Here is a 25,589-nt window from a genome sequence, read left to right as displayed (position 1 = left end):
TGGCTCAGGCTCGACCTAAAAACCACATAAAATTGTATTTTTAGGTAGAAAATTGGACACCCCCTCACATTAAAATATGTATTCTCGTAGTGTACATTGAACTTCAAGCTCCATGTATCATAAGTACCCGGCATTAACCTATGTAGTCTGACTTTAATTCTGCAGGTATATTGCTCCTGACGAATATGTATGCTTTCTTTTAGTATGCTCCAAATTGTTTGTCTTTAACGCTATGTTGTAGTCTCCTAATGCACATTGATCTTCGAGATATTTGTGGCTAATACCTTGAATTCTGGTATTTGTATCTTTAGACTAATCTGCAAATGCATTGCTTTTGACATATTTGTATACTTTATTTGGGATACTCCAAATGAGTTGATGTCTAATGATACGTTGATCATACCGTGCATGTGAGGTATGCAAAGGTATTCAACTGCCGTGTCACCAAAACACTAATTACTGGATAGGTAGTCTGTCTAAATCCGTAGGTATAAATCTGCTGACAAATTTTCTCTTCTATATAGCATACTCCAAAATAGTTCATATCCCTCTAGGGTTTTGTAGAATAAGCCTGGTGCTCATTCAACTTTAAAATCTGTAGCACCAATATACTTCTTTCTGGGGTATGTAGTCTCTTAATCTGCTGATTTAATGGTCCAGTCTAATATATATGTATTATTTATTAGTCTCCAAATTGGTTGATTTGTCTCTTGTGTTGCGTTAAACATAATGTACATTTCACCTTAACCTTCAGTTTTTGTCTCTAGGTAATAATCCTTCATGTTGATGTTTTGTTGTATGTTGCACTCATCTTAACCCCTTCGCTGCGGCGGGAATTCCGCCGCAGCGCTAAGGGGGTGGGGCGTCACGAGCCGCGGTTGAGCTGTGCTCGTGACGGAGCGGTTCCGTCACGAACACGCCCGCTCAATGGAACGCTCAGCGCAGGCGCGAAATTCGTGCCGAGTGGGCCATGACGGAACCGCTCCGTCATGAGCACAGCTCAGCCGATGCTCATGACGGAGCGGTTCCGTCATGAGCATAGAACGGGTTAAAATGTAATTCTCTGTTGCACTGTGGGCTATACATCCATAAGGTTTATTGGTAAATGTTGTTGTAGTTTATGGTCTTTTTGCATAGTCCCCACCAAACATTTGGACAGATGCAGCTGTTTCTTTTTACTGTGAAAGTGCACTGGGCTCTGTCAACCAGACACCAGGGCCAGTGTTGTAACTTTAAAAAAAAAGTATTTGTGCAATTGAGTGACTCCACCAATTGACATAAGCTAACTTACTTGTAAGACCCTAGTATATGGTAGTAGGTTTACCTAGGACGTGTAATTTAAGCGTCCCTTGTTAACTGAAGCAAAGGATCACTCCAGGCAGCCATTACAGATTTTCAGAGCAGTCTGTAGATTTCAAAATTGCCATTTAAATTTGTGGCAAAGCCTAAACTATATATATATATCTTTGTCACAGTTGTGGTAGGCCTGACGTGCCCTAAAGGGAGGTTACTTTATGTTCACATGTCCTGACATTAACAACCCAGCATTGCCATTTTTACTGTTGTGAGTCCAGTAGCCGTATTGGCTTATATGAAGTTAGACACTAACAACTCAGCAGTGCTAACTTCCAGATGGGACTACAAAATCTGATACTTCCAGGAATTAAAAAAAGTATTGCAATAAACCCAACTTGTTTCCCAAGTTGAATTTATTGTAACTACTTTCAGGGGCGTGGAATGTTTAAATATACGTTACTGAAATTCACTTGTCCCACATACTACCTATATCAGTTAGCTGGCCTGAACACATTGCTGTTTTTACCAATATATGTGAAATTGCTTGAAAAAATTTAAACTTTTCTACTGGAAATACGTGTTTGCTGTATGGGGAGGTACTTTTGGGTATGATATTTGTATATTTTGAAAATAAATGTTTCAATCTGTATTTTTTCTTAAGGTTAAACCCCAGAACTTTGCTGGTATAGTGGTCGTATTGTCAGTGCACTGCTGATATGGCAGTACTTCCCTAAAATTGGAACCTGTGGTACAAAGGTGGCATAAAGTTCCATGCAATAGGTGCCTTAACCCATTTAACAATACACGGCTCCTACACGCTGTGTTCTACGATTCCTTGGTCCGGACTATGGGATAGGCCGAGACAATACGCCCATGAGAAATTGGCCTTTCCTTGGACTGAGAGTGGAATTTTCGCTAGCTGTGCCTCTTATAAGTAGCAGTATACACATATACTGTTTGGATCGTATACCAGAACGATCGTGGGATTCCTTATGTGACATCTCCCAATGCGATTCTACCTTGGGGCTCGCTCACTCCTCCCTGAAGCGGATTTCCTGCCCGTGCAGCTTCCGGTTATAATCTGAGGTTTCGAAATTAATGATTACAGGATTCTTGTCTCTGCGAATACAGGCCTTAAGAATATGAATTGATGGCACATGGCAAATAGCAATTTTGCAGGACCATTGGAATAATTTTGGTCTCTACTTCTATCAGCGCTAATATCTGTCCACCACATTTCTCAACCATACAACTGCATACAATTATTTCCTAAATTGATTGAATTCTTATCTGATATTGCCCTGAGGAAGCTCCCAGTGAGGGAGAGAAACGCGTTGGCTGATCTGTTTGACAAAAAAAAAAAAATTATCCAAAAGAACTTTAAGGAATAAAGAAGAGTTATTTTCATATACCTGCCTAGTGCCACTGTTTCTGTTTGAATTGTGTTTTTGAATTGTACATTGTTGTAAATTGTAAATTGTAATTTTGTCCCCCCTTTTTGCCTGTTTTTTCTTGGTCGCCCCCGTCTCATCCCTCCCCGCTCCCCGCTACCGCCGCTAACCCCGCCCCTTTCTTCATTCTGTACCCTCCCCGCTCCCGCCTCCCAGCTGCTCCGCCCCCCTCGCACTTCGCCATATATGGGGACCGTGCGAACGCGCAGCGGTCACGCGCAGCGGGCGCGCCGATTGTGCGCCGAAGGCGCGCCAAAGGTGAGCCCGTCTACGCCCGTCCACGCCTGGACCGCGCCCAGTGCCAGGACCCCTGGCCCTCGAGGACCCCTGCCCACCCGCCTGACGTACACCGCCGCATGCCTCAACGCACTCAACACCGGCCGAATCCCAGGATGCTACCGAGCCACCCCACGACGCACCCACGGACCCTTCAGCTGCCACGCCTGCAAGTTCACCTGCATCCGGACCTGCCCTGCACCAGCACCCGCCAAGCCGAACACCAGCAGCAACCACCTCAAGTGCATCCTGCTCAACACCCGCTCCGTCCACAGACACACCATCGAACTCTGGAACCTCCTCGACACCACAGCCCCTGACGTTGCCTTCCTCACGGAGACCTGGATGAACGCCTCTTCAGCGCCCGACATCGCCATCCCAGAGGGATACAAGATCACCTGGAGGGACCGCTCCGCCAACCAGATGGGAGGAGGCATCGCCGTCATCCACAGGAACACCATCCGCATCACGACCAACACCGACGACACCCTGACAACCGCCGAACACCTGCACTTCCAGATCCACACCGACCCGAAGACCACCCTCAGAGGCACCCTGATCTACCGACCCCCGGGACCACGCACACAATTCAGCGAGGACATCGCTGACTTCATCAGCCCGCATGCCCTCCCCTCCGCTGACTACATCCTCCTGGGGGACCTCAACTTCCACCTGGAGAACAGCAGCGACCGCAACACCATCACCCTGCTCGACAACCTCGCCAACCTCGGACTCAAGCAGCTGGTGTCCATCCCCACCCACCTCACCGGACACACACTCGACGCCGTCTTCTCATCCAGCAAAGACATCACCTTCAGCCACGCCACAGGACTCCACTGGACGGACCACAGCTGCGTCCACTTCACCTTCAAAAGAACGACGATCCACCACCACCAGCAACAGGTTGCCCGAAGAAGCTGGAACAAGATCACAGCCGACCAGCTCGCCGCTTCCCTGAGCCAGCACCCTCCTGCCAGCTCAGCGAACCCCAGCCAGGCCACCGACAACCTCACGAAGTGGATCAGCAACTGCGCGGACGAACTCGCCCCACTGAGGACCCCGCCCAGCAGACCCGGCAGCAAGAAGGCCCCATGGTTCACCGACGAACTCAAGAGCTCCAAGAAGAACTGCCGAGCCCTCGAGAAAGCCTGGAGAAGGGAACCAACACCGGACAACATGACCACCCTCAAGCTTGCCACCTGGAAGCACCACCAACTGCTCCGCGCCGCCAAGAAAACTGCATTCAAGGACCGGCTGGACAACAACGCACACAACTGCAAGGAACTCTTCAACATCGTGAAAGAGCTCTCCAACCCCAACGCCGGAAACAACGACATCACCCCATTGCAAGACCTCTGCAACTCCCTCGCCTTCTACTTCCACAACAAGATCGCGGACATACACAACAGCTTCAGCATTCAACCGACGCACGCCACGACCACAGCAACGCCGCCCACCACCACCCTCTGCGCCTGGACTCCGATCAGCACCGAAGACCCCGTCCGCATGATGAACTCCGTCCACTCCGGATCTCCGACCGACCCCTGCCCTCACCACGTCTTCAACAAGGCCGACGCTGTCATCGCACCCCACCTGCGGGACATTATCAACACCTCCTTCAACACCGCCACCTTCCCTGAGAGCTGGAAGCACGCCGAACTCAGCGCTCTACTCAAGAAACCTACAGCGGACCCCACCGAACTCAAGAACTACCGCCCCATCTCGCTCCTCCCGTTTCCAGCCAAAGTCATCGAGAAGACCGTCAACAAACAGCTGGCCGCCTTCCTCGAGACGAATGGATCCCTCGACCCCTCACAGTCTGGCTTCCGAGCCAACCATAGCACCGAGACCGCGCTCATCGCCACGACCGACGACATCCGGGCCCTGATGGACAACCCTAGTGCAGCGCCTCAGCAACGTCGGAATCCAGGAGAAGGCACTGGAATGGATCGTCTCCTTCCTCGACGGAAGAACACAGAGAGTCCGCCTACCACCGTACAAGTCAGAGGCCACTGAAGTCATCTGCGGCGTCCCTCAAGGATCCTCGCTGAGCCCCACCCTCTTCAACGTCTACATGAGCCCCCTCGCGGCCATCGCACGCCAACACAACCTCAACATAATCTCCTACGCTGACGACACCCAGCTGATTCCCTCCCTGACCAACGACCCCGCCGCCGCCAGAGCCAACCTGCACGAAGGGATGAAAGATGTAGCCGAGTGGATGACGACCAGCCGCCTGAAACTGAACTCAGACAAGACGGAGGTCCTCATCCTGGGCTCCTCGCCCTCCGCCTGGGACGACTCCTGGTGGCCCCCCGCCCTGGGCACCGCACCCAAACCGACGGACCACGCACGCAACTTGGGCTTCATCCTGGACTCCTCCCTCTCCATGACCAGACAAGTCAACGCCGTCTCCTCGTCGTGCTTCAACATCCTGCGCATGCTACGGAAGATCTTCTGGTGGATCCCCACGGAGACCAGGAAGACAGTCACCCAGGCCCTCGTCACCAGCCGACTGGACTACGGCAACGCCCTCTACGCCGGAACCACCTCCAAACTCCAGAAGAGACTCCAGCGGATCCAGAACGTCTCAGCCAGACTCATCCTCGACATCCCACGAAACAGCCACATCTCCGGACATCTGAGAGACCTGCATTGGCTCCCCGTCAACAAAAGAATCACCTTCCGTCTCCTCACCCACGCACACAAAGCCCTACACGATCAAGGCCCGAGCTACCTCAACAGCCGAATCGACTTCTACGCTCCTAAACGCCACCTCCGATCAGCCAGCCACGCCCTCGCCGCCGTCCCCCGCATCCGAAGAGCGACAACAGGAGGAAGGTCCTTCTCCTACCTGGCCGCCAAGACCTGGAACTCCCTCCCGACTGACCTGCGCTTGACCCAAGACCACCTCTCCTTCAGGAAGAAGCTCAAGACCTGGCTGTTCGAGCAGTAGCGGCACCCCCCCCCCCCCAAGCGCCTTGAGACACTACGGGTAAGTAGTGCGCTCTATAAATGTCTTTGATTGATTGATATACCTTTGCCACTTTGGACTTTTTTGAAATTGTGCACCCCCATCAATATTCAGAACCATTTAACAATACACTGATTGCAATCAGTGATCAAAAAATTACAAGCAATTGTTCACTAGGTGCATTAGCCTTCTGAGCTATCACTATGGCATTATTTATAATATGTGATCTTAAGGAATAAATAACGTTCTATGTATAGTTCTGTGAGTAAGACCCATCACTTTCACACTAAATGCTCATCTCTGCTGTCTCTGGATGGTTGATATCAGTGAACTGCAGATTACAGCTAGCAGTCTGTGGCAGGCACGTTCCATTTGGCATCGTACTACGATTTTACCCAACAACCTACATATTATCTTCTTTACTCATTTTTAATGCTCATTCTTTTCCGTCCCTCTTCTCTTTTGTTCCCTGGCCTGTGGTTTCTCATTTACTATAATTTCATTAATATATTTTTAATTTTCAATACGTTTGCTCTTGTTTTATGTAATTCCTCCTTTGATTAGAACGCACACAACGTGACAGTCCCTCCTCCCCAATTTCCATTACCTTTTTCCATATTGTGCCCAAGAACTCTCAGAAACAGAGCCTGTTTAAGGTGTAGCATTTTTTATTCACTTCAAACCAGGTAAATCACCACAAACAAATATTAGCGTGACAGTATCCTATTTGGATATATAAAAATGTTCACAGCGTCATATTTAGGCAGCATCAACCTGCCAAAGGCAGTAAGGAAATTAGCCCCGCCATTACACTTGAACTTGCGCTGGGCCGTACACTTTAGCAGCATCAACATGTCACATGCAGTAAGGAAATTAGGCACAACATTACACTTGAACTTGGCCGTACACTTTAGCAGCATCAACATGTCAAAGGCAGTACGGAAATTAGGCACAACATTATACTTGAACTTGAGCTTAGCTGAACACTTGGACTTGGCCCTCTCGGCCCACCAAGTCCCCACTCTGCTGCACGCATTGTGCCAGCATGCCCCAACGTGTTACAGTAAACAGTTGCACCACCAACTTGAAATCCAGGGCCTTGCATAGCGCACCGGCCCGCCGGGGTACCTGCATACAGGCAGCCTCGCCAACGTTCTACTCAGTCCATACGTTGCAGGTTAGGGCAGTAGAGTCCAGGACCACCAGCAGGTCAGTCCCCCCTTCCCGCACACATGGATCCTACCCCCTCCTGGGGTCCATCCAGTCGCTGAACCTCCATTGTTTCGCATTCCCCTTTGTTGTTAACTGTCAGCGCTCCGCGAAGCCTTGCTCATCTACTGGGTGGGTGGGTGGTCGACGACGCGCCCCTGCAGCTTTCAGGAGGTCCAGAGGGACAAAGAGGCCGATAGGCGCCGCCTTAAATATCCTTGGCAGGTCTTCAGGCGCTCCCTGATGATATCTCCTGGCCTCCACGAACATCCGGCCCCCTTCCGGGCCCCGGAGGGTGCTCAGTTCCATGGCTTGACTAAGGGCGCCCCTCCCCTAGGCGCAGGGAGCACCTGTTCATTCTCATAGCCCATCACCTTGTTATCTTTTCTCTCCTTTGCTCTTTCACTTCTGTTTTGTCTCGCATCAATGCTTAGGTGCTGGCGAAGTGGAGAGCAGAGCAGAATCAATCGGGAGCAGCTGTTTTCGAGATTCAGATCTCTCCTCTCCTCTCCTCCCCTCTCCTCCAAGTGACTCCCATACTGCTTGAGTCTCTCAGGTTGAGGGAGGTATTTCATCACCAGTTTATTTCAGTTTTTTTACTTTCAAACGTTCTTGTTGTGGTGCGCCTATGAGTATCTTCCATGTTTGTTAGAGACATTCCTTGATCTAAAGTAATCTTCTGTATATAACACTGAAGCATCTTTCAGCCTAAATTCATTTTAGAATGAACGCCATGTTTGCTGTATGGGTTCAGCTGAACTGCGGCCTATTCGGCATACCGTAAACTTGGGAAGAGTCTTGTCATGTTCAACTAGGAGGGTTGTACAAGGATGGAGATTAAATGGTAAACTATGGCTCATTCAAAATCAACCACTTATTCTGAAAATAGAGTAGATAATCAAAGCTACTCACTGTTATCAGACTGTTTACTGTTAATTATCAAGGGTCTCTACTTTGACAGCCTTTTTTCAGCTGTGGCTCGAAGACACGATGCCCACCGCAATCAGGCGGACAATTTCACATTCTGTTTTTTTAATGAACACATTTCATTGCATGCCAAGCAAAAATGTTCTTTTCTTAATATCACTGCCTGTTTCTGAGTTCTTGCTGCAATGCAAGCTGATCAAAGCAGCTGAGGCTGGAGGGGAGGGAGACTCCCGGCACACTGAGGCCTCTTCTTTTGGCCAGGCACGATAAAGGAGCAGGCCTGGTCCAGTTTATTTACATTGTATACTTATTACACCTGACAAAGCTTGGTGCACACTCAGAATGCTGCAGTACGCTCTACTTCTCAGGGACAGATGTAGGCGAGGAAGGCTGATGGCTTACAATGAATTTCTGCATTATTTCAGGTTTACGGTGGTGCACATTGGCTGCCACAATTACGATGGGCATCTGACTCTGCCCCCAAGTAATGTCATATTGCATGTAGGCCTGCAGACTGAGTTGGCTTCTGCATCTTCATGAGAAAAGTAGTTTGATTACAACCTGCACTCTAAATGAAGCAGAGTAAGACCCACCAGCAGTGCCTAATTTGTAAAAATTAAGTGCCAGGGCCCCTGATTAGGAGGCCACTGCAGCCTACACCACCCATTGCCCCTGCCAGCGCTGCCAATGACCGTACCAAACCAGCTACTAACATCACACTCCTACAAGAGTGATAATTCAGACTATTCGAGGCCCACAAAGCTATAAGATTAGCATGGATGGTAAGTAATAGTAATTTGTTATGTGTGTTAAATTAGTAAACAACTGTTGTACTCACTCTAAATAAGACAAGCAGGCCACCATGTGGCCCACTGTCATAAGTGCCGGTGCTGCCAATTAAGTGCTGGTGCTGAGCCCCGGCTGCCACCGGCTCAAATTAAGCACTGTCCACCAATGGTTTCAGCAAAGTGTGCATTGTGTTATGAAATAGAGCCTAAAGTTGCTCTTCGGTAGTGCTCAGGCAGCTGTTGGTCATCAAGGGGGACTGCTGGCTAAGGAAGTATACAGACAACTGGTGGTCCTCGACATGCACGAAGAGAGGACCCCAAACAGGTCTCGTCCTTAAAGGAAATGGTTTGCCATAACAAGGGGTTGTGAAGAATTTGCGGGGTCTGCTGGAGCGATGCAAGAGGCATGAAGGGCATGGATGAAAATGCATGGGGCGCAAACAGTTACCAGGTAAGGCATAAAAGACAGGAGACATTAGATTAGATTATTAGAAACACAGAGAGGGGAGTGGCAATAAGCAGACACGAAAGTGAGAAAAAAAGCTTAGAGAAAGAACCTAAAGTAGGGACAAGGTTCGCTTCACTCCCATCCCTTTGACCTTCTACCACACACACTAGATAGCTGAGTTCTTACCCTTCACCTTTGCGGCAACTTCAGAACTCCGTTTTCCAGCATGTTTCTGTGGTATTGCAGGAAGATTTTTTTTTTTTAATCATGCCAATACCTCAATCAGTCAATCAGGATTCTATGTCAGGACCGGAGGCTTCAGATTATGCTATATCTTCCTTCGCTTTATTAACATAAAGACTCCACAGCAGCTTAGGAAAAGATATAATAAGAACAAAAAATGCTTTAAACATAAAGCATTGACGTAATGTTCAACAAATCAACAACAACTCCCAAGAGTCTCTTTGCATAACAATAGTCCATAGTTCTTCTACTCTGTCCATCATCACTATATAACCGGACTTCTCATCATCTTCCTCCTCTTTCTTCGCTGCTCCCGCAGCCAGATAAGTGCTTTTCCTATTTTCCCTTTTTTCAATGTGATTGATTGTATTGTGTACGATCGTTGGGGGACTCATTGCATGGTTTATTCCCTTACAGAGTCCCCGGTTGCGGGAACGTTCTTCGTTCCTACGCAACTTTATTTCCCGCTTGTGTGCGGTGTGTACATAGACCGCCAGGGGGCGGCCTGTCGCCTCGCTGACCCTTCGGCGCGCCTCCGCAGTGCCAGGAGCCGCGCCGTGTAGTCTGCTTGCGCAGGTGCCAGCCCTCGCGTACCCCTCTGACACCTGGTGACCCGGGTCTGTAATTTCCTACTCTTGACGCCCCGTTGGGGTCGGTATAGCGGCTCAGACCGCGTGAATCACCTTCGGGTGTCCTTTGTGCACCTCTTTTATCCGAAGTGTGGCCTAGCGCGCTTGAGGGGTGCGACGACCCGGTCCCGGCGAGGAGGGTCTGCGCGCTTGGGGGTTGGTGCAGCCCACCTGCCACATCAGTTGGCCCAAAACGTGATCGCAGCCGCTTGGCCTGCCCACATTCGCGATCTTTCTCAGTTGCCGCCCTCTTGGGTGCCCCGCATTTGCCCTTGGTTCCGAGATGGAAGGGGAATACGAGGAGGAACCCTGCCCCTATCTGCAGGACGACGAGTTCTACCAGGCGGTGGACAATTCCATCTACCGCTGCGTGACGGAGGTGGTAGGCCCCATGGAAGACCGCCTTTCCGCCCGCATCGTGGAGGAGTGTGCGAAGCTGGCAGAGGTGCAGGTGCCTCCATCCCCCGAACTCCCGGGGACGTCCGGCGGGTTGCCACCCGCCCCGCAGAGGCCTCGTAAGGAAGGGCCGTCATCGGAGGCCCAAGGTGTGGACAGGGGCGCTTTTGAGCGGCTTCGAGACGCCTTCCTGGCTAAGGCGACAGCGGTGCCCCCTGCGCCCTTGGTGGACCCTAGTGCTTCGGGGGACGTGTCTACGGCCCCCGCCTCCCCAATCTACGACTCTCCGGACTCGGATGACGACGGGGAGTCAACCCGATCTTGGCTTCCGGCGCCCTCTGCCAAGGAAATGCCCCGGGATGAGTCGGGCATGCTGGACCCGGACGAGATAGTCCACCCCCGCTCCGCGGCCTGGGCGCCGGGGGAGACGGTGGCAAAGTTTGTCGCGGGCAGGCTGCGCAAGCCCCTGGAGAAGGAAGCGAGGGGTTGTCTACGTGGGGAGTGTCCTCGGCCAACTTTGGAAGGGAAAGTGGCCATGACCCCGGAATTGGATCCCAAGATGGCCACCTTCCTGGCGAAATTTATGAAGGACCCCAGGAAAGGGATTGACCGGTCCTGGCGGGCCTGCCAGGACAAATTGTTGGATGCGGTCGGGCCCGCCACGAAGATCCTCGACATGGCGGAGGAGGCTAGAGCGAATGGCACCGCCATTTCACCGGAGGTGCTCTCGAATTGGGCCCAGAGGGTGATTGTGTTCCTGGGCAACGCCAACTGTGCCCTGTCCACTGAGAGGCGGCGTTCGCTCCTAATCAAGCTGGACCCAAAGTTGGGGGACCTGGCCTCGTCGGAGGCGGGTGCTGTGGCCCAGGGAGGCCTCTTCGGCGAGCCCTTCATCAGGGAGCTGGGCAAGTTTGTGAATACGTTCACGTCGCTGGATAAGGCCCAGTCTGGCATCAAGAGAGTGTTCCACCAGCGTTTCTCTGGAGGGGCCGGTCGCGGTAGGGGCCGCGTGATCGGCCGTGGTCCGCAGACCAACAACAGAGGACAAGGCTCCGGAAGAGGTCAATACCAGACCTCTGCCAACTATACAAACTTCTACCCCACCAGGGGACAGCGCTTCGGTGGCAGAGGGTTCAAGAAGAACTCCGGACAAGGCAATGCCCCCGGTAAGTGTACTTTGTTTGGATCAGGTTCCAATTGGGGGGCGGCTGGCAAGCTTTTACGAGGAGTGGGAGTTGCTCACTGCCGACGCTTGGGTTTTGCAAACTGTACGAGGTTTCCATATCGAGTTTTACGACCAACCCACTCAAGCGAGGCCCCCGCGCCCGATGAGTTTTTCAGAGTCAGACGCGCGATTGATAGACGGGGAGATCTCGGACTTGCTGCGCAAGGGAGCCATCCGTCTATCAACGCGCCACCCGCATGGGTTCCTCAGCAACGTCTTTTTAGTGGACAAGACGGATGGGGGCAAAAGACCTGTGATCAATCTCAAAGAGTTCAATGGGTGGTTGGTCTACCGGCACTTCAAGATGGAGGGTATCCACCTCCTTCGAGACGTGCTCCTCCCTCGGGATTGGATGGTGAGACTAGATCTCAAGGACGCCTACCTGGTCGTCCCCATCCACCCCCCTCATCGTCGTTTCCTACAATTCCTGTGGGACGACAGGGTGTTCGAATTCACCGCTCTGCCGTTCGGTCTTTCTTCGGCCCCGTGGTGCTTCACGAAAGTCCTCCACCCGGTAGTGGAGTTTCTCAGAAGTCAAGGGGTCCGTATGCTAGTGTACTTGGACGATATCCTCCTCATGGGGCAGTGCCCAGAGGTGCTGGCAGGCCAGCTGCGTCAAGCTGTCGGCCTGCTCCAGAGACTGGGGTTCGTGATCAACGGCTCCAAGTCGGTTTTGGTTCCCACCCATGATAATGCGAACAGCGGCCCAATTACGCCGCCAGGGAGCGGAGCTGGTGTTGGTTACAACACTCTGGAGGTCTCAAGTGTGGTTTCCGGTTCTTCTGGAACTTTCTTGGGATTTTCCAATCCTACTCCCCCTGTTTCCTCTGCTCCTGACAGATCCGGATCAGGAACCGCATCCCCTCGTCATGCAGAACTCTCTCTGCCTCGTGGCGTGGAGGCTCTCAGGAGACGCTGGTCGCTCCCGGGCCTTTCGGGGTCGGCTGAGCACTTGCTCTCCAAAGCGTGGGCCGATAGTACGGCGAAGCGTTACAGATCCGCTTGGCTTAAGTGGATGCGTTGGTGTTTACGAAGGGATCTGGATCCCGTGGTCGCAGGCCTCGTTCCCGTGCTGAATTTCCTGGCACATCTGGCCGACAAGGGCCTAGCGTATAGGACGATCAATGCTATTCGATCGGCGATTTCGGCTGGCCATGACAACATCGATGGCCATCCAGTGGGGGGACATCCTTTTGTGTGCCGGCTTCTGCGGGCTATCCGCCTCGCGCTGCCTCCGGAACCCAGGTACTCCGTCCTTTGGGACGTCAATTTGGTTCTGAATTTGTTCCTGTCGTGGCCGGCCAATTCCTATCTGTCTCTTAAGGAGCTGTCGGCGAAGTTAGCCATGTTGTTATGTCTGGTTTCTTGTAGACGCGTCTCTGACGTGCGTGCGCTGGATGTCTCTGCACGCATCTTTTCCCCGGATGGGGTTACTTTTACAGTAGGCCGACGCACGAAAACGTTGTCGCGTTCTATTTCATATCCAGCTTTTCTTGACACTCCCAAGTTGTGTGTCGTGCAATGCCTCAAAGCATATGAGGACCTGACCTTGGATCTGCGCCCTCCGGGCGAGCGTCAGCTGTTGATTGCCCTGCGGAAGCCACACAAAGCTGTCTCCTCCCCCACTATTGCTCGGTGGGTGCGGTGGGTCATGCAAGAAGCGGGCATCAATACTTCTCTCTTTGGAGCACACTCCGCCAGGGGGGCCATGGCCTCTAAGGCATTCTCGGTGGGTGCTCGTCTGGAGGACCTAATGCGAGCGGCGGATTGGTCCTCGGATTCCACCTTCAAGAGGTTTTATTTTAAGCCGGTGGTGGATTTGGCCCAGTTGGTGGTGAGTAAGCTTTAAACTAGCATAATCTGAAGCCTCCGGTCCTGACATAGAATCGAAATTTGCCTAACTTACGTAACGGTAAGTTTCAATTCTATTAAGGACACGGAGGCGAGGATTATCCCACCCGGACTACAGTGGTGTCTCTACCCACCTGTATGGCAGTAAGTAAAGCGTTTTCCTTTACGTTGTCGATACTGTATTAATCACTGAATGCTCCTCGCCTTGTTGTCGCATTCCTGACCACCTCGCTGATGCTGTTCCTTTTTCGACAGGCAATGACGGTGCTAAACAGGACCAATGAGGCTCAAGCATGATCTGCGCGAAGAAAGAGGAGGAAGATGATGAGAAGTCCGGTTATATAGTGATGATGGACAGAGTAGAAGGACTATGGACTATTGTTATGCAAAGAGACTCTTGGGAGTTGTTGTTGATTTGTTGAACATTACGTCAATGCTTTATGTTTAAAGCATTTTTTGTTCTTATTATATCTTTTCCTAAGCTGCTGTGGAGTCTTTATGTTAATAAAGCGAAGGAAGATATAGCATAATCCTCGCCTCCGTGTCCTTAATAGAATTGAAACTTACCGTTACGTAAGTTAGGCAAATTTCGATTCATAAAGCGCAGCTAATCACATGTTAGGGAATCCAGCCGCTTGCAGGTCCCGAAGGCTTATTCGAACAATCAGGTCTTGACAGCCATTCGGAACTCTGGAAGTGAGGTGGGTCAGGTGGCTTAGTGAACCAATGCGTCCACTGCAGTGTCCCGTGTTCGACCTCATGGTCTCAAATACCAGTGGGTCCACTCAGCCTTTCATCCATCTGAGGTTGATAAAATGAGTACCATTGAGTTGGGTAAAAGTAAACATCTGTTATTCAGCACCAAGATACCTACGGGTGAGCGTGTGCTTTACAAATACACATGTTATGTTATGTTAGGTGATGGTCCGGAGTTGATCAGGGGGCCATACCTATAGCAGCATAGAGAGGCCACCCCAAGGCTTTATTCACCAGTGGAAATAAAAATGCTTGTCTTGGAGATGGGCTCATGTTTCCCCCAGTCAACGCAGGCATAGGGCCAGTCCCCCAATCCCAGGCCTTTGCAGATGTCCAGTGGTTTTGAGATTTGTTAAAGCCATCCTGATTGACCGTGGTTCAGCTCATCCCTTTACAGCCTGATTTAATGTCTAGTTGTCCTTGGGACTAACTAGACATCAAATCTTCTTGTCCCCACTTGTAATTCACTTAATTTGGGCGTCAGACGATAGAAATCCCCCACCCCTGACTTTACAGATAGCAACTTTAGAAAGTTGCCTCTTTGTTGCACAAGTTTTCCAGTTGCCACTTCTGTTGCAAAAAGCTGCTGTCCTGGAGACAGCCTTCTGCCCATCCAGAAGAGGATCAAAGAACCTGCTGGGGGAAGAGATGACCTGATCCTGGCAGGATGACCAGAGTGGGTGTGAGCACAGGTGGAGAGCCTGAAATGAGAAGCAGCCTTTGAAGGGCAAATGCTAGTCACACTAGAAAAGGACTGATCTATGTTTAGGCAGACAGGCTGGCATCTCGGTTAGATAGGGAAAACCTGTTGCCAAACAGTTCTTTTCGAAGGGAGTGTAGCCACACCCATGAGAGCTTCACACACCAAGAGAGGTGTCTTGCCATGTTGGCATGAGGAAGAAAAGTGAACTGTGGGGTAGCTAGATGCCTCACTTCACAGAAAGTAGTCATCAGGCAGGAGAGCACCTAAAAGCATGTTGGCTAGACAGTCGCCACCACCCCATAGGCTCGTAACTGGCAGCAAATGACAACTATGGTACCCAGACCTCAGATCACTACTGGCCTGGAAAGAAGGCTGAAAAAGAACTGCCCTTCTATCCCTGGACCCCGCAAAGAGAGGCTGCACCAAAGTGTGGACTGTACCTGCCGAATTTGAGGACTGGTTAGAGAGGACTGTGCCTGCAGTGCCATGCTCATGGAATAGATGCCCACATATGCCAGACAGAAGAAGTGTCCCCAAAAGTCACTTGGCTAATTCCCTGTTACAGCCAGGCGGCCATAAAAGCTGAGAAGCCTGCACCCTTTTGACCCCAGGGATAAGATCTTTGATCGCTGCTAGATACTGAGGTGCAGTCTGGGAGACAGAGCGAACCTGAATTTGTTGGACCGGTGTAGGCAATGCGAGTACACTCCAATCGCCCTGTTATTGCCATTGAAAGAAAACAGAATTTCCTGTGACCAGAGACCAGTTTACTAGAAGTAACCAGACTTGTGCGGGACTTCGCCATGACTCGATCAGAGATCGACCTCTGAGTCCAAAGAAGACCCCCTCTCTAAGCTCAAGGACCAAGAGGAAGGACCACTGCACCAGATCAGAATCTCCAGTAGCTTGTATCCCCAGCATCAGGACGACTTCCATTAACTTCAATAGTTATATTCCCTAAGGATTTAGATCTGGACTGGAGAAGGCTAAAAGTGATAGGTCCCTGTGACTGGTCCCCTATCAGAATTGGCCTGAGTTGGCCGATCCACGAGTGGCAATGCAGCCATTTTCAACCCTAAAGCGCTGTCACAGTCAATGACAATGATTTATTCCTTTGAGTGAACAGCAGTGATTTATTGTGTCTTTTAAAAATCATATCCCCTTATCCATCCGGTGGATTCTTGTCATTCTGATGTCTATTTAAAGTTAAAAATACACCCTATTTTTATGAATTGCTATTATATTTGTATTATGCTGAGTTTTCTTTGTAGTCACTGTTTTGGAACTTCTTAATGCTTTTCACTTGTTCCTTTGATAAAGCTTTACTGCTCCATGCTACAGCTAGCCAGGACTGAGCTAAAGTTTTACAAACAAGCCTAAATGGACCTGATCCGAAATTGTGTCATTATTACAAAGTGAAGTTGCACAAAACACCTTATAATAAACCACGGTTTCTGACAATGGTGCACTAAAAAGTTATTAGAATTTTTGCAGTTCTGCACACATGCTTATCCTGTATAATCACATGCAAACCTTACGCTGCGGCATTGTTATGGTGATCTTGACCACTAGAACTGGATTCTGGTTTCAATTAGTTTAAAGGATTTTTACAAACGTGACACCGCACATACCTTTCATATGTACATTCTTGTCCAGCCTGCCTTTTTGACACTACCTTTCATGTGGAGCGTTCATCTCAGAGAGAAAGCTAGACCTGGGAGGGCTCGGATTATGTACTTTCCAGTGAGTACAATATGCCCTGAGGTAACATTTACTCAGAGCTACATCTAATGCTGCTGACTTTAAAGTAACATTTTACTTCAAATTATTTCAAAACTTTCATCACTAAACTTTTTGCAAAGCAGTGGCGGAGACTTTAGTAAAAAGGTATTTTTTCCTTATCAAGGTTGTGTTTTTAAAATCCTCACGTCCCTTTATCATTGCTTAAAAATACATTTTGCCCATTTTTACCTCCATGTTTAAAGGCAGGATCCTCTAAATAAAGGAAATATCACCTATAAAAGTTGACAGGCACATTCCATGATGGGGCCATCTCCTTGTTTGTTTCATCCCTGCTCAATTCTTCTTTAATGACACAAGCTATTCCACAGCGCCAAGAGGCAACACTTTAGTTCTGTCATGAAATGTAAAATTATTATTTTACAGAAATTGCCTTTCAGCCTTAAAGTAAGGCTGTGAATGCTTAAAACGGTCTTTAAAAAATCTTCAAATGTGTGGTGATTCATATTAAAAGAATGAATGTTTTACATGCAGTGAAGAATTAAGGCACTGGGAAAAGGTGCAGGTATGTCCATACATTTTTGTTATACATGTCTTAGTATCCGCTGTATTTAATTTCAGGACAACTGACAGCCAGGAAAGTAATCATGGGAAATGGACAATGTCCAGCAGTGACGATGATGAGGGTGACGACAGAAAACCATCTACTTCCACGTTGCCACCTGTTGTCAACCGTTCCTCTGTGCCACAGTACCCATGTTCTGATGCCAGAAAAGAAGCTCATAAAAGGAAGGCTGAACCTGTAAAATTTGAGCAGGAAAGTCCCCCACAGGTCAGCTCACCTGCAAAAAAGGCAAAGCCAAACCTGGATGACTCTGGTTGGTGTCTCTCCAGCAGCGATGAAGAGTCTGGGCCGACCGGTCATGCGCCACAGACTGCAACAAGTACTGTGGTCAAAAGGGAAAAGTGTGACCTTCCAAAAGAGAAACTTGTGCCGAAAGCGGAGTATAATTCTCAACCGCCTACACAAAAACCATCTGGCAAAAACAAACCCTCAAGTGAATCCCAAGATGCCTGGGACCTCTTGGAGTCAGGCGAGCCGTTCCGATTCTACTTGACGAAAGTCTTGGGTATAAAACCAAAATACAACTCAGGAGCCCTGCATATAAAAGGTATTGTGTCAATACTATTGTGAATCAAAAATGTGTATTTTGTTCTTGAAGTACACAATCCTAACGTGAATTGAATGCCACCAACATATATTTTTCTAACTTCTGTTTTACAGCTTTCCTAATTCAATTTATATAGACCGTGTTATTTCTTTCTCTTCATCTTTTTTGAGGTAGACTCGCTCAAAGCTCTTAAATTAACCTTTTTTCCATATATCTGTTGTGTTCCAAAGCGGGAAAATGCTTTCCATCTATTTTCAGTTGTCGGCTGGAGACCTCCTGAAGAAGCACATTATGCATTCTTTTGAGGTGGCCTTAAATGAGTCTATGAGGTGTGTAATAGCAGGGTTTGACAAAAAAGGATCAAGGAAAGCCACTAAAATTCAGGAAGGTTTAAATTAGATTAAGAAATAAATGTTTTGACTACGGTGTGTTACTGTATTTATTGGAACTGTATTCAAACTATACATGCTAGTTATTTTGTTTAAGCCTTGACCTTTGGATACTTTGCAAGAAATGCTATAAAAATTGTTTGTAGATCGACTTTTCATTTTTCCCCGACAAGTCTAATTGAAATCTATAACTTAATAACCGGAATCGACCTTCATGCCTATGCATGCTTGTCAGTTTCTTGCCTAAAATTAAACATTTAAATGTAAACCCCACAGAGAATAGTTTATTTAACAAGGGCCGATGTAATGAGTTTAATATATTTCTGATTGTAATTATATATATATATAATCACACAAAAAACAAAGGCTAAGGTGATGTTATAGTTGGATTAAAATTGTACACACACAAAACCATACAAATTAAACAATTATAGATAGTTTTTTTTCTCAAGTAACTATAAATCGTGGCCCTAAGGTAACTAGAACTCTCGCCCCGCCATGCACAGTTTTCTCATCAATAATTTTACAACAAATGTTGCACTGATATTATTAATAATGTATAGAAGAGGTCATGAGTGATATAATCTGTGGGGTAATTAGCAGTGAAAGGTGAGAGCGCGCGTTATATTTACCTTAGGCCATGAGTTATAGCTCTTGAGAGAACTGACTATAGCTGTTGAATTTCAATGGTTTGTTGTGTGAAAGATCTGAACCTAACTATACCATCCCTGTATCCTTTAGTTTTTTTTGTGAATTTTGAAGATTGTTTTAAAATTCTGTTTCCTAACTATAACGTCTCTGTAATCGTAGGTTTTTTAGGGAATATTCATGTTTTTTTTAATGCTATTTCCAAACTATAACGTCCATATAACCTTTGTTTTTCTAGTGTATTTCTAGGTTCTTTTTAATGTAAAGTAATATTTGTTTACCATACGTTAATCCAACTGCCGCCACGCACGGGATCTGGCCGCTGCATGCAGCCAACACCACACCACGCACATCCTCCGGCTGTGTATGGTAGGCGTTGGCCCCTAGGCCTAGCCGAGACCCCATCCCCTGGGGCCCACCACATTTATTTAGAGGAGGGAGGTACGTGACCCTGCACTCGAGCTGTATTTTGCCCCTGTGACCCCATGCCCCTGGGTCCACCGCTTAATTTATGTGGTGGTGGGGGGCATGCAGCCTCCCTCTCCAGGCTGTATTTGGTCTCAGGTAATGGGAACCCTATCTTCCAGGGCCTGGGCATATTGTAAATTGGGAAGGGGGCCTGCAGCCTCCCCTCCCGCTGAATTCTAGCCCCATCCCCTGGGGCCTACCAACTTAATTTATGGGGAGGGGGTATGCAGCCCCCTTCCCTGGGCCATTATTAGCCCCGGGGGCCCCATCCCCCAGGGCCTATAGTATTAATAATATGGAAGAGGGTCCCCCGCCAGTCGTTACCGGCCCTAGGGATCCCATCCCACAGGGGGCCACGCTGATTTTCAAATAGGGAGGGGGTCCTGCAGCTTCTCCTCCCCAACCAATATCGACCCCAGATATCCTATCCCCTTGGGCCAGGACAATTAAAAATGGGGGAGGGGAGCTGTGTGAGCCCCATCCCCCTGGGACCCAATCCTCCGGGGCCCAGCCAATGAAGCATGGGTGCTCTGGAATCTACCCAACGCACACACTGCATTAGTGTTGCAGGGGGTACCCTAATGCCCCCACAGCCCCAACCAGTTCCCCACAATTTGTGGGAGCCGGCATTGCTCGAGTCCGCTGGGAGCAGCTAAAAATGATGTTCCCTGTGAGCGGGAGCAATATTGTCATCTGTTTCAGTTTCCTCTTCAGTGCAGGCAGGGAAACAGATGAAAAGCTGCTCCTGTCACATGCCTGAGAGAGGCCCAGGAAGAAACACTGCCATTTTACATATACATGTGTCTTAAGTTGCCTTCTTTTTTACACAATGACTTTTGACACACATTTGCTTGTGTGACAGTGCAGGATTAGTTTCTCTGAAACAACATTGACATTGCTTACATTTTCACTTCGTAGGCACACTATCACAACACCTTGAACATTTAGTACAAGGCCTAAACATACATTGTGCAAATGTTGTTTTTTATTCGTCTGTAAGGTGACATAGCTTTCACAGGAGGATAAACAATGACAGCTTGACTGAGGACTTGGCACAGAAGCATGGATGCTGTTATTGTATATACACATGCGTTTCCGTGTTCAAATCCGAGGAAAACTCTTCTGTCACTGCGAGGTCACTGTTTGTCGGAGTCTCGGCCCAGGTGATTCCTGTTTTCCCTCTGCGAGGAGGGATGTCCAACTTGTGACCAAGAAGGGAACCTGAACACATTCACCCACTGGTAATGGGGAGTTAGATTCTCCACTAAGGGATTTTGGCAAATCACCCACCCTAGGCAACTAGGTTAGGGGGCGCATAGTAAGAGTACACTATACACTGTGCTTATATGCCAGTTCATATACAATGCTTTAGCAATGATGGAATTATTTGTCCTTTTCACTGTTCTAATATTGCTAATCACTCTCAACTGCTTCTGTCTATTAATCATTGCAGTGCATATATTTTGAACCAGAATCACAGTGGTTCAATAAATATTGAAACGCCTCTTTGTGTATTCCTTGTGTATCTCTCTGGGTATGCACAAGTGACTGAGCGAAAATGTTCTAGATCTCTTACCACTATTACTTGGGGAGTCAGGGTTGTCATGTTCTGAGGTTGCCCAATCCATTTGTTACCCTCTCCGGTTTAGGGGTATTTATAGTTGCACTATGAGCTAGCAGGGTGAATGGAATCAGTCTGGCACCATCCCAACGTTTATGTTGTCCTACAAATGCACTGTTTCTACTGAGAAGGTAGAAGCTGCACGACACTCCCAGCAGGCGTGAGCTTTTTTGATGCAAGCACCTGCTGGGAGCAGACTTAGTGTTTGCTCTTGGTTGGCGGGAGCTTTAAAATTGCTCCGGCCAAGCGAAGGCAAACGCAGGTTAAGGGAAACCGCTAGGTCCCCGTAGTGGGCACCCCGGGACATAGCTGGAGATGGCCCTGGTGGATGGGGTCTCCAGAGATTTTAAAGGCCCAGGGAGAGGGACCGCGTGCCACCCTGTCCTTCATTGTTTCAGCCGAGCCTGGAGGGGTTGTGGTCCCAAGAGCCAAAATCAGCCCTAGAGTTCCCCTGGACCTTGCCTACCCATGGGGCTAATAACAACAAGCGCTGGAAACCACGCTTGTTGTTGTGTTATTATTTTTTTTTTACTTTTACTTGCGGATCTTCCATGAATTTACCGGGGGAAAAAACGTTTTTGGTTCCCGGAGGGGTCTCTGTGGGACCCCACCACCAGGCCTAGGGGATAAGGGAATTCATACCGTACCCCCTTGTCTTTATTTATTTTTTAATGTTTTTTCTTGAGACTCGCCCGATTCCCAGGATGGCTATCAACTCTTCTGAGGTAAAGTGTTGGCAGGCATTCAGATCTCACCAAGAGATCTTTTAGATCCGCGGAGGATTCGCGTCCCTAGATATACATTAATCTTTTTTCTTTAATAACTCTAAAACTGCTGAATTGATTTACCGCAGATTTCAAAAACGTCTCTTTCTGGACCAATATCGAGCTTTCTGCCAAACCTGGTGTAATTCCGTTCAGTGTTTCGGGCTGTAATCGTGTTTAAAATTTTTCTATGGGAAATTGCATGGCGAAAACGTGTTTTGTGAACTCAACCCTCCACCCCGCCCCCCTTTTCCACCTGGGTGAATCAACCCGAAATGTTCCAAATTGCAGCTGAAGTGAGTTGTACAAAATGTGCGCATTTGAACTCAGCAGCTTGCACTCAGCCACTTTGTAGATTTAGCAGAGTTCTCCGGGATCCAAGCATCTGAATACAACACACGGACGGACATAATAAAGGTGTATTGGCCCAGCTTGCATTACTGATTTACAAAGGTTGGCCGACCCACCTTGAGTTTACATGTAGCTAACCTCTTTTTAGTATTGTTATTTTGAATGAGAGTGGCTCTGGTTATAAACCGGGCCACATGGTCATTAAAAGAAACTGCATGCACCCACAAAAGCTACCCACACTCATGTCAGGTGACCCTTTCAGCATTGGCGAATTGTCCAAGCCTGTCAAAAGCTGACTGGTACATTTAGGCAAATGTGTGTTTTTTTCCAGGGATTTGTGAGTGAACATAGAAGTAATGAATCAAATATATTTTATTAATCAGAAAGAAGCTATAAACGCAAACGTACAAAACTATTTTAAAGCTAAAAAAAATTAAATTACTTCTGATGGTCCTATAAAAGGAGGAATACCTCTACAAAAAGAGGGTAATTGATGGCCATACTGTGAAAACAGTTCCTATTGGTCTCATCTAAAGGCTATGTAGGGCATGGGTCAGAGGCAGAATGACTGGGCACTGCACCCACAGTTATAGAAACAGGGCAGGTGGGTGCGGATAGAAGAGTCTTCTTGGTACCAGCATAGGATGTCTCCTAAGGCAGAGGTAATAAGCACACAATATGGCTGAAGGATGCATCCAAAGCCCACTTGTCACGGTCAAAATCTGTGCCCTACAGGCACAGTTGCTAGGAGAATGTATGTAAAGAATGGCAGAGGCTCCACCACGTGTCTGAGCTTGCTGGGCATGATCTAAGATCATGTTCTGGTGGCACGAGCTCCGGGCATAGTAAAAGGGCAAGCCACGTGCCCAGGGTCCCCTAGTCCTGGTTAAAGGCCATGTGCTACAGGATTTGGGCCAGAAAGACTATGTGCAGTGCATAACCATGCCCATATGCCAGTACACCCTGGGCATTGATAAACGCTGCATCCAACAAATATTTGGTCGGGAAACACTGGTCAGACCTCATATGCTTCTCCTGTCCTAGGGGGGACTGGTGGCTGGGTTACAAAGCACAAGGTTTGGACAAATGTAATTTTCTCTTTCCAGTCTTCTCTAAATACAGCAGTAGGCTGTGACTAGTGATTAGGCAGGGCATGGCGATTGAGCATAAGGTGTGTGTGAAGGTAACGTTGATGAATGGTGAGCAAGGCTGCCAGAACTGAGGCCATTGGTTCTGGGAACAGGAGGTGGTCAAAGACCCATGTGCCAGCAAATTCAATCTAAGGTATATCATTACTAACCCAAAGCGATGACTGAAAAACAACTTGGTAATCAGCATTATTATTGACTTAAAAGATTAGAATGGAAGGATTTTATGAATAGAATCCAGACATGAACACTACGGAATATACTCAATAATGGTCAGCTATCAGCTGTAATGCTGTCCTCTGCACTTCTGTTGACCTCTCCAGTATTCATGCATAGCATCAAAAGTGATGTCACTGGTGATTTCATATGTAACTTTAATAGGTAATTTGTTATAGATAACCAATTACTGATTTTTTTGTAGTGGTTCATTACAGTTTATTGGCAGATATCGTTGTCCAGTATTATAAAATTAATTTCATGCATTTAGAGATTCTGGGTTTTATTCTTCATGAATTTGATAATTGCTGTACAATTTAAAAGCAATGTATAGATGTATAAACATCAACTCACACATCAACTCAGTTCTAAAATATACGGTTACTAAATTTATATAGAATGTATAGCGAGATTCTGTTCAAATTCCCTCATTACGTCAAACGCCCATTTATATTCCTGATTGTGCCATTCTGATTTGTTCTCATGTCATTCTGGTTTGTCCTCATGTCTGAATGGCGGTAGCCTGCCTCCTCTAGGAAGTACAAACCTTCTGCTTTCTTTATAGTTACTACATTTAGTCTTTTGATAGTTTCTTTTGTTGTTCTGCTAGTTACTTTAAAAAAAGGCTCATAACTTTATATTCATTTATGCCTCTCTAGTGAAGTCTGTAAAGTATTTCTATAAGTATTGTTTAGATTGTTAAAGCTTCTGGCTCCTATAACGTCCTTTTGTCAATTCTGGTATTTCCTATAGAATCAGAAAAATTAGATGCTGATATTTCATACCATGCCGACACACAGAACTCTTCAGTCTTCAATCTTTCACTACTACAGTTTCTAGTCCATCTAAGTTTCACTTTGTGATATTTTAGGCCGCTGTAATGAATTCCACAGAGACATCTTATGCAGTAAATTTAAACCATATTTCACCAATTACTTCACATTTTATCTGCCTTTGTTTTCCTGTGCAAGGGTAATGTTTTATGTGATCCTTTATTATAAAGTTGAGTTACATAGAGTGAAACAATTGTCAGAATTGTTGATTGATTCTGGACTCTCAATACCACACTTGCTATTATACCACCCTCGCTATTATACCACCCTCAAAGTGCTAAGGCTGCTTCTTTTTAGGTCTCGCCTAGGCAGCGCTTGCGCTGTCTCTTCAAGACCTGCTGTATTCAGGTATAGAGTTGAAGCTCCGCCCATCTTTTTAATTGGCTCCTGTCACTGTCCTTTGTTAACTATGGCTTTTCATTGGTCAACTGGCTTAGCAGTTAGTCCTTTATACCGCCTTTTCTCATCTTATAACCTCCCATGAGAACACCCCCTCTTACTTGAGTTGTGACTCTGTAGGCTTAATTACAGCCGCCGAGCACTATTTTGTTAAATGGCTTTCTCCTGCCTGCTGTTGTTGGCAGGACATGCTCTCTCGTAACGCTTTCCTTTTTTTTTTCTTTTCTTCATAGCACAGCACCCTTCAGCTGATATAATGGCAGCCATGCCTTTGGTTTGTTATTTGCGGCACCAAACGTGGGCGCATGTTTTTTTTTCTTTCTGTTTATTAATATTTTATTTTAAACCACACCATGACACACTTTCACGTTAATGCCAGCCGCACCTCTTTGTTTAGTCGCGGCTCGCCATATTCACCTTCAAGAACACATTTTTTTTTCTTTTTTCTTTTACAAGTGCTCCATTCTGCGCGTTCATTTTAATGGTGGCCATGCACCTTTCTTTAGACACGCTCGTCTTAAGAAAGGGGCGCAGCTGCTATTAAAGTGAAAGCGTGGCATGGGGCTCTCTTACAAACCAGCATTTGCAATGCAATACGTCTAGCATTTGCGAGTGTTAGAGCTATTGGCATTGTAAATGACAATGCCTTTTAACAGATAAATAAGAGA

The 25,589-nt window shown here is 47.7% G+C and overlaps 1 protein-coding gene across 1 annotated transcript in view; it reads left to right on the top strand.

The window, feature by feature from the left end:
- TDP1 (tyrosyl-DNA phosphodiesterase 1) overlaps positions 1-25,589 on the top strand; it is a 980,389-nt gene that overhangs the window by 6,233 nt on the left and 948,567 nt on the right. The window contains exon 2 of the mRNA XM_086937678.1: positions 17,534-18,084. Coding sequence (XP_086793804.1) covers positions 17,534-18,084 — 551 coding nt within the window. The remainder of the gene's footprint in view (positions 1-17,533; positions 18,085-25,589) is intronic.

This window comes from Lissotriton vulgaris, chromosome 9 (assembly GCF_964263255.1).
Source record: "Lissotriton vulgaris chromosome 9, aLisVul1.2, whole genome shotgun sequence".
In the NCBI taxonomy this organism is placed as follows: Eukaryota; Metazoa; Chordata; class Amphibia; order Caudata; family Salamandridae; genus Lissotriton; species Lissotriton vulgaris.
Note: the sequence above shows the minus strand (reverse complement) of the source record. Positions and strands in the feature narration are given on the sequence as shown.